Here is a 12,889-nt window from a genome sequence, read left to right on the forward strand (position 1 = left end):
CACGCCAAGCACGTCCACTTACTCCAATTGAACTGCACTGGATACTTCTTGAACATGTCAGGCTTGCTCTCACCTCAGGATAGAACTTGCCTATATCCAAATACTTTCTCTAAGCTTTGCTCAAATGTCAGTCTCAGCCAGACCTTTCAGCACCATCCTACACTCCTCTCTATCCCCATGCTTCCTATTCATCCCTTCCCCGTCTTATTCTCCACTGTACCTGTTATCTTGGACATACTCTGTATTTCACTCATATACTTCTTTATTCTTTCTCTCTCCTCCTGGTCCCAAATAGGATAGTAGGCTCCACGAAGGCAGGGATTTTGCTTATTTGGTTAACTGTTGTTATATTCCCTAACGCCTAAACTGGTGCTTAGGAGGTGCTCAACAATTATTTGTTGAGTTGAGACATGCACAAAACATTAAATTTAAAAAACATATTTAATAAAAGACATCATAAAGTGAAAAGACACAGACCAAATATGGGGATGATACCTATAGTACATATTAAAGACAAAAACATACAGTCTAAAAAAGTCTTAAAGTGAAAGAGACAGAAAAAACATGGTCAAAGGACATAAATCAGCATTGAAAGACAAAACCAGGCCTGCTGAAGCATCTATAATCATAGCACTCTGGAAGCCAAGGCAGGAGGGTCAATTGAGGTCAGGAGTCCAAGCCCAGCCTGAACAAGAGCAAGACCCTGTCTCTATCAAAAATAGAAAAATTAGCCAGGTGCAGTGGTACATGCTATATAGTCCCAGTTACTTGGGAGGCTGAGGCAGGAGGATTGCTTGAGCCCAGGAGTTTGAGGTTGCAGTGAGCTATGATGATGCCACTGCACTCCAGCCCAGAACGATGAAGTGAGACTCTGCCTCAAACAACAACAAAAAAAAATGACAAAACCAATAGGGTTCATAAACAGAAGAAAAGATGCTCATCTACTTTCATTATTAATCAGAACAATAAAAATTAAACAATACTGACATACTAATTATCTGTCAGAGGGCAAAAGGAAAAGGTCTGACAATATCAAGTGTTATTCAGGATATAGAGCTAGAACTCTTATATTTATTCTAAGTATGTTGGTATTATCAATTTAGAAGTTAATTTAACATTAGGATGTGTATACAATCAGGTATTCTAAGTATATATTCTAGGTATATACATAAGGAGACACATATAAAGATCATGCTTTGTAGAATTTTTGTAAGTCTGGAAATTATAAACAACCTCCATGCTTATCTGAAGGAAATGAGTCATGGTACATTAATAGAATACAATGGAATACTACACAACAGCTGCAATAAATCAACTAGAGATACATGTATTAATGTAGAATTTCAAAATCATAATGTTGAGCAAAAAAAGCAAGTTAAACCAATTGTATGTATATTATCTACATAAAGTTTCAAAATGTGCAGAACAAGACTAAATATTATCAGTGGGTATAAGTACACATGTTAATTTATATAGAAACATGCACAGAAAGAAAGGATAATGACTACCCTAGGGAGGTAAAGGAGTACGATCAAGGAAGTAAACAGGAATCTTTAACTGTACTTGCAATTTTTTTAGTTAAGAAAAAATCCCATTCAGTCAGTAGGGTATAGACAGGTAGATATGTGTTAGGGTATTCTCTCTGACTCTGCGTATATTTGTAATAATTTATACAGGTCCAAAGTGTCTAGACCAGAAGTGTTTCAGATTTTGGAGTATTTGCATAATACTATGGTTCCCAAAATCGGAAATCCAAAATGCTCCAATGAGCATTTCCTTTGAGCATCATGTCATCGGTTAAATGTTTCAGATGTGGGAGAATTTTAGATTTCAGATTAGAGATGTACAATTTGTACTAAAAGGTATTCAAAAAGAAAGGTCCTGTGAATTAGGCTGACTGAGGTCTAGTTCTGACTCTGCCAATTTGCTTACCTAACTAGACTCTGTGGCTTTAGTTTTTTTATTTGTATAGAAAGAACTCATACATTCCTGATTTCTAAACTTACTACAAAGCTACAGTACTTAAGAGTGTGATACTGGTATCAGGATAGACATACAGAGCAAAAAGCAACTGAGCATCCAGAGATAAACTCTTAAATTTACATTTAGTCGATTTTTGACAATACCAAGACAATTCAATAGAAAAAGAACAGTCTTTTCAGGCTCAGCACACATAGCTCCCTGGTTAGGGCACTGGCTACATACACCCAGGCTGGAGGGTTTGAACCTGGCCTGGACCTGCTAAACAACATTGACAACTGCAACAAAAAAATAGCTGGGCGTTGTGGCAGGCGCTTGTAGTCCAGCTACTTGGGAGGCTGAAGCAAGAGAATCACTTAAGCCCAAGAGTTTGAGGTTGCTGTGAGCTGTGATGCTACAGCACTCTACTAAGGGTGACATAACGAAACTCTGTCTCAAAAAAAGCCCCCAAAAGAACAATCTTTTCAACAAATGGCGCTAACTGGATAATCACAAGCAAAAGAATTCATTTTTCTGAATTGGAGTACAGTTCCAAATGAACTCAAATGGATCATAGACCTAAAGAGCTCAGACCAGAGGATTTCTGGGCTCTTTTTTTCCCAGTAATGACACTTACAGTAACATGAAAAGAAAAAAAATCTATTCATTTAACTATGAATTCATGCCACAAACACTTACTGCTAATCTATGTGGCAGTCAAGATGTATATTATCAAACTCTCACCTATTTTTTTTGAGACAGAGTCTCACTTTGTCACTTTCAGCAGAGTGCTATGGCATCACAGCTCACAGCAATCTCAAACTCCTGTGCTCAATCAATTCTCTTGCCTCAGGCTCCCAAGTAGCTGGGACTACAGGCGCCTGCCACAACCCAGCTATTTTTTTAGAGACGAGGTCTCACTCTGGCTCAGGCTGGTCTTGCACTCATGAGCTCAGGCAATCCACCCACCTCGGCCTCCCAGAGTGCTAGGATTACAGGCATGAGCCACCGCGCTTGGCCAAATTCTCATCTTTAAGAACCTCCCAGTCTAAGGGGAAAAATAGAAAAAACTTTAAATGATGTAATAAGTAACAGCATAGAGGTGAACAGAGTGTTATGGCTCTTTTGGCTAGAATGACTACCTATACGTAACAACTCTCCCCAAATTCCACACATGATCTTAGCCAAAAGGCTGAGAAGGAATTCTCTTCCCAAATTTCAGACTCATAAAGTGAAACATCCACTATTGAAACGTCCACTTTAACAGTGAGTTACATTTATTCCTTCCCTTTCTTCACCCTTTAGATCTGAATAATAAGGCTATAGATGTGACTGTGAAGTAAGTCCATCTGACACAAAGAGGAACCAGACGTGTTTGGGAATTTTGTCATTATCTATCCCAGTTAGGATACTGCCCTATAATCAAATACAGTTAAAATTTTAGAGCAAACCTCTACAAAGTGTGATAAATAAAATTATAATAGCTTTGTGTCAAGTTAGGTCAGTTTGTGCCTACCCCTCCGTCTCCAGTCAGTTAATAAAAACACTTTTGCTTTGTAAGAGGTTTTTGGATTTTAGGATCCAGAGAAGGCATTATCACCCTATATTCTATTCTTCCTTTCAGAGGTCTCCCTGTGATGAAGAATTTCAACTGATTTTCACTCTTCATTATTCCTCCAAATCTTCTATTTATTTTTTAAAGCTAAGGCCTTAGTTTAGTCTCTCATCTTCATCTGAGTTACTGAGAAGCCTTCCTACTTTCACTCTATCCTCTGTAATTCTGAGTGATTCTTCTCTTAAAATGCAAATCCAATCTCACCTACATTTTTCAGTGGCATTCTATTGCTCTTAGAATGCAGCTCAATCTTGTAAGATATTCAAAACCACTTATATTTGACCTGGCCCTATTTATCACTTTAGGCTCATTTTTAACCATTTTGGCTACGCTACTTGCAGTGATGCCCTCCCTCAATTCTGAGCTCTTACATACGCTGTTCCCTCAGCCTCTTTTCCTTTTCTACTTTAGTCTTGATGAAATGTTACTTCTCAAGAAAGGACATTTCTGACCAAAGTAACTAGAGTGACCCTAGTAATCAGAGTAACTTCTCAGGAGGTTAACATTTAATCAAGACCTGAAATAGAAGGAAATTCATGTAATGGTGAAAAAGATTAGGGAATAGTATGTAAAAACCCTTGGGTGGATGGGAAAGAGTCTTATTCTTTGATCTGAGAGATGATCATTGAGGCTTAAGCAATGTGAACAGGGGCCAAGTGTCATGAAACGAGAGAGGGGTTAGATCTTTAGGGGACGTGATCAGGAAATCAGATTTTATGTTGATATAGTAAGTTCTAGAAGGGTTTTAAGCTGTAGAGTGATGTAATTGAATTATATTTTAGGACCATTCTTATTGTATGTAAAATGGGTTGGAAGGGAGTAAGAGGGCAAGCAAAGAGCCTGGTTAGGAATCTTTACCAGTGAGTGATTATGGTAGAGATGGAAAACATGGACAGATTCAATATTGTATACTTTGGAGGTTAACGTGGTGTTTCTGACAGCAAGTCATACATGATGGTATATATTACTCGGTGCATATAAACATTTTATTAGAAATATAATTAGGACATCAAATCAGTGATTTTCTGAATACTATTTCTTAGGATGAGACAAGTTGACTAAACTAAAATAATTAAGTAAATAATAGATTAAGTGGTATGGATATGCAAAAAAATCATAGCTAGTTTGGGCCACACTGCTAATGGATATGATGGCAAGGTCAGGGAATAGGAAGAAAAAAAAAGTTTTCCAAACGTTCTGAACAAATGGGTGTATAGCAGTGAGATAAAGAGTTGAGTCAGGGCTGGGGGAAATGAAGTTCAACTACGGATAGCTGATGCTTGAGACATCAAGGGACATGTCCAACTCTACATTGTTAGCTAGGCAGTGAATTACTACATAGCTCAGAGGCACGTCTGGGATGAAGATAATACAGTGAACCGACCATCCAAGGGACTGTAATAAACTGGTCAATATACAGAGGTGGTCAATGTTAAGGAACTAAGCCTTATGAAATTGAGTTCCATAAGGAAATAACTACTACTGATAAGTACATACAGTGCCTGTCTGGTCTATGAAAATTAGGTCAACTTAAGGAGGTGGTCAACTATGGAGGTTCTGCCGTAGATGCTATGATACTTAATCTTAGTTATGGATAAGATTACTTAGGAAGAAATTAAAGAAGAGAAAAAAGGACCGGGACCAAGCCCTGAGAAATCCCCAAATTTAGAGGTCATGTGGAAGAAAAGTTAGAAACGGAGACTAAGTAAAATAGGCTTCAAATGTGGGGTCATTGAGCCAAAAAAGAATCCTCCAAGGAGGCAATGGTCAAGTGCGTCAAATCTGCTGAGAAAGCTTATTCAAGAGTATGAAAGGAAGTATCTCTTCGGGTGAAATACGTAATATCTTTGGCAACACCAAAGGAGGTGTTAATGAAAGAGTGGAAGCCAGACTCAAGCAGGTTAAAGGGTAAATGGAATGTGAAGTAATAACCAATAAGGAAGTTGTACCCATAGACAGTCCCACTCTATGGATTATTTAAAAAAAACTGAGACTAGGCGGTGCCCATAGCTCAGTCGGCAGGGCGCTGGCCACATACATCTAGGGTGGCGGGTTTGAATGGGGCCTGGGCCTACTAAGCAACCCAAAAAATAGCTGGGTGTTGTGGTGGGCACCTGTAATCCCAGCTACTTGGGCGGCTGAGGCAAGAGAATCACTTAAGCCCAAGGGTTTGAGGTTGCTGTGAGCTGTGATGCCACAGCACTCTACCCAGGGTGACAGCTTAAGACTCTGTCTCAACAACAACAAAAAACTGAGACTGTAATTTTTCCTTTTCTGTCGGCCTTCTTGAGTTTTCCTTTAAAATCTATCTTTTCTCCTTCTTTCCTGAGATTTTGGACCTGTTAGTTATAATCGGCAATTCTTACAAATCTCAGATCACAGTTAAGATATCTCTTAACCAACCTATTTAAGGGACTATTGCAGGAACTGTACTCTGTATTACAGAAAGAGGCAAATGACACTTTTAACCAAAGGATTTAGTCATTTCTCTTAATTTTCTTTTTGTATCTTGTTCAAATTGTCATGATAAAAGATTCTGGGAATTACTTTTGTAGGCAGAGCACAGCAGGATGATGTGGAGGATTAAAAAGTTTGGTATCTGGATGGATGCTAGTTTCTGAATATTACTAGCTGGCATGTGAGTGTAATGGAATAAGTTCATCTTGCCATCTGGCTAACATAAAATGGAAAGCTAGGTACTTGCCAATTAGGTTTAGATCAGCAACATTTGATCACCAAACCATTTCCAGTTTCTAAATACAGGTTCACTGTCAGTAGCAGGCTCAGTTTCAGAACTTTAAAAAACAGATCTCTGGGCCTCAACCATTGAGATTTTGATCTAATGGATGTGGAGGGAGATCCAGGAATCTCCATTTCTAAAATGTGCCCCAGGATTTCTGATACACAGCTAGATGGCAGATGTTGATACTGAAGAGTCGTAAACTTATAAGTGATAATAACAAGGTAGACGTATAGAATCATGAAATTCTAGCACTCAGAGGACTTTTAAAAACACCCTATTTTTAATTTTTTTTAGTAAAGTAGGTGCCCCGATTTAATTCACAGTCATACCAGTCATGGCTAGAAAGAGCAACTTTTCTTGGAGTTACTTGGGTTAAAGTTTCTGCATAGTAGGACTAGGAAAGAATTGAAAAGTCGCTCAGTTGAAGGGAAAAAAATATTCAGCCTCCAGTTTAGGGTCTGAGCTTACCTCACAGCTGTCACCCTGATAGTAGTTCCTGCCAACTATTTATAAACTAAGAGTTAAAAGTAGATGACAAAATATTCTAAGTACAATGCAAAATAAAGTAATCTAAAGGTCCAAAGTTTAGTTGAATAACGAAAATGGAAAATTTAACCTTTCTAATGAAGGATAAGGCTGTGCCAAAAAGATAAAAATGAAATAAAAACAAGGCATAAAGAAATTCTAAGTGAATACAGGAAGAATCTAACTGCTAAACTAAACCAAGGAGCCATAAAAAGGCTATAAAAATAATTTGAAAGACTAGGGAGACTGGGGCACTAACGAAAAGTGAAAAGCAAAAGAAACATAGTGGTTCAGATCTCAAATACATACAAGAGCAAAGGTGGATAAAACTAGAAAAACTGGGCAAAAATAAGATTAAAAACGATAGTTTCTAGGAAGAGAAACAGCTGCCCAAGTGTATAACCAAAAGACGAATGGGTAAACAAAATGTGATTCATACACACAATGAATCATTCATTTATAAAAAGAAATAAAGTTTGATATATGCTACAAGGTGAACCTTGAAAACATCATGTAGAGTGATGCTGCGCCACTGAATCCTATACTTAAACACAGTTCAAACAGCAAATTTTATGTTATGTACATTTTACCACAGTAAGAGGAAGTCAAAACAGACTAAAAGGAAAACAAGTATGCAATAGAACAATTGAAACCAGAAATTAAAACCTTAAAATATGCTAGCACATTACTAGACTATCACCCTAAATGTAATTTAAGGAAGGCAAAGGAATGTAAGAAGTGTGTGCCAAAGCAGTAGTAGGACAAATAGATAATTTATCAGGATGACCAGATAATCTACCATTCCAACCAGGACATTTTGAGTTTACACACAGCTTGGGGTCTGGCAGAAATGTGATAGTCTGAGAGTGTCTTTCTGAAAGACCCAAATGATCAGAAATGCAAGACTGTTTTTCTTTTTTTCACAGAAAAATAACAATTATATAGCCATAACTGAAGTTTACTAATTTAGGATTCATAAAACAATTAACATATTATTAGATTTGTATTAAGAGCTATAATTTGGTATTTTAAGAATTTTAGAAAGCTAAATTATGCTTTGAGATTAACTGGCTGGTACACTAAGGAAGTCTTGAGGTGAATTAGTTTTTATAAATCTACATTTTTATAGATTTTATAGAGCTGTATAAATGCATGTATTATATTCTTTTATATTTGACTACCGATAATTGAGCCCAGAAAATATTGAGAAAATCATTAGTACTGACATTCTATCCATTTTTTATTTTTAAACAAATGACCTACAAATAAGTTAACTTAAATACATTAAACAGTCCATACCTTACACGAGAAGCTCCGACTTGGGATGTTTCTTGCTAACTCTGATATCTTGGGTTTAGTCTGCAGACACTTGTTTAGGTGGTATTTTTTCAATTTTATTCTATTATAATAATGATCAGCGAAGTTACAGTGATTCAAATGCTGTTTCTGCATGCATTTCCCAAGATGAGGAATACTACACTTCAAAGCTTGGAGAAATAATTTGGTCTTCTGATGCATGATATCAAAGTCAAGTTATCAAGTTATGCTCTCTTTGGGGCTGCCAGCACTTGAATGATTTCTTAGGTTAAAACTGTATAGTAGAGGGTTCTCAGAGCATCTAAATCAGCAGTTCTCATTCCTCCCCTTCAGGGCCATGCACACTTTAGGTTATGAATAATTTCAGAATCCTGATAATTTGGATTAAATAATTCTAAACATCTGTATGAGTTAGAGTTTCATTCAGACTTCTTAGCAGACATGACTTAAAGGTCTCATTTGTAAAGTCAATCCTATCAGGCTCAAATTATGCAGCACTGATTCTGGTAACATAAGAGCAAACTAAAAAAACAAAACAAGAAATAGAAATTTCTAAATAAGTACATAGACTTAATGGAGCATCCCAGTAACTCTGAGGACTTTAAAAGGCAAAGTGGCTTTGATCTTACATGACTTTGAACATATCTTTGATCTGTATGTGGAGGATAAACTAGAAAAACCTACTTAATAGAGGAATTATTAAATAATAAGGGGGAGGGGAAGTTAATATTTGTTGAGTGTTGACTATGTGCCAGATGCTTTTACCTATTTTGTATAACTTAAACTTTTTTATGGACTTGATAAAGTAGTTATTATGATGCTCACTGTACAAGTGAGCAAATGTGGCTCTGGGGGCTGTAAGCAACAGCTTCAGGTCACTTGGACAGCAAGCAGTCTATAGCGAAAGGTTCAATCTGGTTTGGTTTCAAATATTGGATACAACAAACAACTGGACTTTATTAAAAAGGTATTTAGCTCTTTAATTTTTTTTTTTTTTTTTTTTTGTAGAGACAGAGTCTCACTGTACCGCCCTCGGGTAGAGTGCCGTGGCGTCACACGGCTCACAGCAACCTCTAACTCTTGGGCTTGCGCGATTCTCTTGCCTCAGCTTCCCGAGCAGTTGGGACTACAGGCGCCCGCCACAACGCCCGGCTATTTTTTGGTTGCAGTTTGGCCGGGGCTGGGTTTGAACCCGCCACCCTCGGTATATGGGGCCGGCGCCCTACTCACTGAGCCACAGGCGCCGCCCTAGCTCTTTAATTAAAAAAAAAAAAAAAAAAACACTGCAAGGTGCACAAATAAAATGTGAAGCTATCGCTGGTTTCTGTTAGCTAGTAGGTTGTTTAAGGTTAAGAGTTAGACTTGGGTTCAGGTGTGGCTCCTGCACTTAACTACCTGTGTCTCTGGGCCTCAGTTTCTTCACCTGCAAAAATGAAATGACATCATTTACTTTCTGGGGTTGCTGTTGTAAAAATAACATAAGATGTCAAGACCTTAATACAGTTAGTGCCTGGCACATAGCGACCAACTCACTGAATGGAAGCTGTTATTATTAAGACAAGAATAATCTAGGTATTTTGCACACTGATGAGTGCCATGATGGAAGTGTTCCACTAAATGATCCTTGGTATTAAAGGCAGAATACTGCGTCAAAGTTATCAATGATCTAATCTGCTATGACGCCCCCGCCCCCCTAATTCTCCTTGTATGTCGCAGCAAAATAACGGGCGAGTGGGGCTAAAGGAGCTTGCAGTTAACACTAACAAAAGACAAAACAAACAAACAAACAACCGGCCCCGAGCAAGAGGTGTTCTTAAAGGCCCTGAATCATTATAAATCTGTCTTCACAGGCTCAATCCATCCATCTTTCATTCGGAGGGAGAGGACAGTATGGAAGGCTAGGGACGGGGTGGGGTAGACACATGGGTGTTCCCAGGAAAACCTATTCACTTTTCTCTGTGCAACTCTCCACCTCAAGGATGAGGCGATCGGAGGGCAAGAGGGAGTGGGACCAGGTGAACCCAGTGATAGGACACGGGTCAAAAAGCAAGGAACAGGGGATCGAGGGGAGGATGGGTAGGGGGAGGAGGGGGAGAAGGGAAGAAACCACCAGCATCCCCACCATACGTACGCAAATGGAAAGTCAGTCTGACTCCGAACACAAACCAGTGAAGGCAGGCTGGAGAATCCGAAGCTCTCAGGGAGGAACAGAAAAACAAGGATGCACCTCAAACACGTTCAGCCCAAGTGTGCCTCCTGCAAGCCGCAGAACTACAACCTACCCAGAGCAGCCCAGAGCTGGTTTGCAGCACGCCGATCTACGTAACCCTAAGCTGGCACGAGCACTAGGCAGGTTTCGCCATCTTTATTATGGTCAAGGATTATCCCAGGGTTCCTGGGAGTTTTAGGTTTCAAAGACGTAAGCTTTTGGTGCTCTGCTACTCTTTCGAGCTTGAAGCTAAGTGGGGAGAAAATAAAACAACAACAGACAACGTTCCACTAGCTCTGCCACATCGCTCTCACCGTCTGGTCTGCCCTTACTCAAGATGGCTACCAGCAAAGTGGTGCAATGAGGCGCAGCGCTGCCCTGGTTGCCAAGGAGACGCGATTACCGGAAATGCGGAATTCGGGGAGGGAGCACACAGAAGGGCCGTAAGTGAGCGGCCCGGCGTTTCAGGTCCTGACAGGGAAGAAGTAGGCAGGTCCTGGTAGGAGAAAGCCGTGACGGCCCCACCTCCGAGTAAAGGTAGATCGAGAGCGATGGAGTCTCCAGTCACAGACTCCGGTGCTGGTGGGACTGCGCGAGCCGCCGGCGGGGGTCTGGGAATTGGCGGCGCCGCTGGGGGGCCCGCAGTCTCGGCCCGCCTGGGAGCAGCCCGGTGGAAGATCCTGCAGCAGGTAAAGTAGAGCTCGCTCCGCTCACCTTTGCTTCTGGCCACTCCTCCTCCCTCTTACCGGGAGAGCGACTGGCTGCAGCTGTCTCGCATTGGCAGCTCTGGGAGTTCTCGCTAGCTTTGCCTGGAGCCCCTGAGAAGCGCCCTCACTCGTCCCCCTTGCTTCACATTAGCTTCCCACCAAAAGCGAGGACCGTGTGGGGTTTGGCCGGGAGGGCGCAGCCATGCAGATTCAAGAAGAGCCCTTTCCCGACTTTACGCCCCGGGGGACTTTCCCCCTTGCCAGTGTGCTAGACGCCGCTCCACACCTGTACCGCTCTCTGTTCCTACTTCTGTTTTCCCCTTTCCCCATGTTTCTTAGCTCCTAGCCGGGTTCTGGTTACCGGTGCTTAGTCTGCACCCTCCAGCCCTAAGCTAAGTCTCCTGGAGTTTGCGTGGTTGGCTGTGTTGGAACTCTTGACAGAGCCCGCGTTGCCTCGGGTTCTTCCGTGTAGCGCAGTGAAGAAAGGAGGAAGAGAGCGCTCGCTCTCGCTCTCTCTCTCGTTTCTTAGTTATTGTCATCTCATTTGAGGTTGTGCTTTTAATATTCTGAGGATTACTTTCTTTGCAGTTGTCTCGAGTAATCTTTTCACACAGTGGCCTTTTAGTGCTGTTATGACATAACTTTAATTAGAGTTAGGAGTTAAGTAAATCGTTAGAATTAAGTAAGATCATTTCTTTGCTCGTGCTTTGGTAGTCTTTCCAGAGCATCAACGATCTGGTTTTGCTATCAGTGTTACAAATGGTATTGTAGGATAAGTAAGATGGATACCCTCATAGATCATCATAGCAACTTTAGCGAAGTCAGCATGTTACAGTGGAATTATCAAGTAAAGTGAATTAGGGCCTTAAATGAATCAAGTCTTTATATATCTGTTGAGAAACACACTACTATTCTCTTTTGCTGTTCTGTGACATGACTTCAGCACTTCTTAGTATAGGGATTCTTAGCACTTACGTTGATTCAAAATTGCAATCTAGATAGAACAGTGACAAGTTTCAGCTGTGGCAGCCATATGAATTCCCTACATTTTTAAACATTTAATCTTTTGATATATGTGTGCCTGCTTAGAGTCTTCTTATTCGCTATTGACAGTTGCTATGATGATTTATGATCTACTTGGTGAATATTCATCTTTCACTCCTTCATTGCAGTCTACTCTTCCATGAAGCCGCTGCTAAAGCCTCTGAGCTGAGTTAGACCCTTAGCCCACTCTACCAGCGAATTCTCCTATTATGTTGTTTTAGGATCATCTGATAAGAGTTTCTCTCTCACTAGAATGTATGTTCTCCCTGGATGTTTAATTAATTTCCATCCTTTGTACCTAGCAAAGGGTAGATGGGTTTTTAGTAGATGTTGTTAAGTGTTTGTGGAAAGCTTGAGAGTAAGGACAGTTTTTAAGTGACCCTTAGCACCTGGTCTGTAGCGTATCGTATCAGTTGGTGAATAGCAGTCATCTGGGGGCCAAGGCTGTGTTCACCTGGGTAGCCCTATGCTGTATGTTCCGTTCCCATGTCTCTAATTCTTGAACCAGTTAGCTGATGTATTCTTTTTTTTTTTTTTTTTAGCTGCCACATTCTTAAGATGATGGCAGAGGTATAAGAGACCAAGTCAAACCACAGAAGCACTATTATTATTATTTTTTTTTTGTACAGACAGAGTCTCACTTTATGGCCCTTGGTAGAGTGCCGTGGCCTCACACAGCTCACAGCAACCTCCAACTCCTGGTCTTAAGCGATTCTCTTGCCTCAGCCTCCCGAGTAGCTGGGACTACAGGCGCCTGCCACAACGCCCAG

The 12,889-nt window shown here is 40.4% G+C and overlaps 2 protein-coding genes across 5 annotated transcripts in view; one reads left to right on the top strand and one right to left on the bottom strand.

The window, feature by feature from the left end:
• Positions 1 to 10,665, bottom strand: part of PREPL (prolyl endopeptidase like) — a 53,939-nt gene extending 43,274 nt beyond the window's left edge. For 2 of the 4 annotated variants that reach the window (XM_053588963.1, XM_053588964.1), the window contains exon 1: positions 10,291 to 10,435. Coding sequence is in view for 1 of the 4 variants with exons in the window: in XM_053588961.1 (XP_053444936.1) it covers positions 8,142 to 8,360 (219 nt within the window). In the remaining 3 variants the exon portion in view is untranslated. The other 2 variants (XM_053588961.1, XM_053588962.1) reach the window with 2 other exon arrangements.
• Positions 10,666 to 10,825: 160 nt separating this feature from the next.
• CAMKMT (calmodulin-lysine N-methyltransferase) overlaps positions 10,826 to 12,889 on the top strand; it is a 389,728-nt gene continuing 387,664 nt past the window's right edge. Inside the window, exon 1 of the mRNA XM_053588971.1 lies at positions 10,826 to 11,057. Coding sequence (XP_053444946.1) covers positions 10,920 to 11,057 — 138 coding nt within the window. The 5' untranslated portion in view covers positions 10,826 to 10,919. The remainder of the gene's footprint in view (positions 11,058 to 12,889) is intronic.

This window comes from Nycticebus coucang, chromosome 4 (genome assembly GCF_027406575.1).
Source record: "Nycticebus coucang isolate mNycCou1 chromosome 4, mNycCou1.pri, whole genome shotgun sequence".
Lineage (NCBI taxonomy): Eukaryota > Metazoa > Chordata > Mammalia > Primates > Lorisidae > Nycticebus > Nycticebus coucang.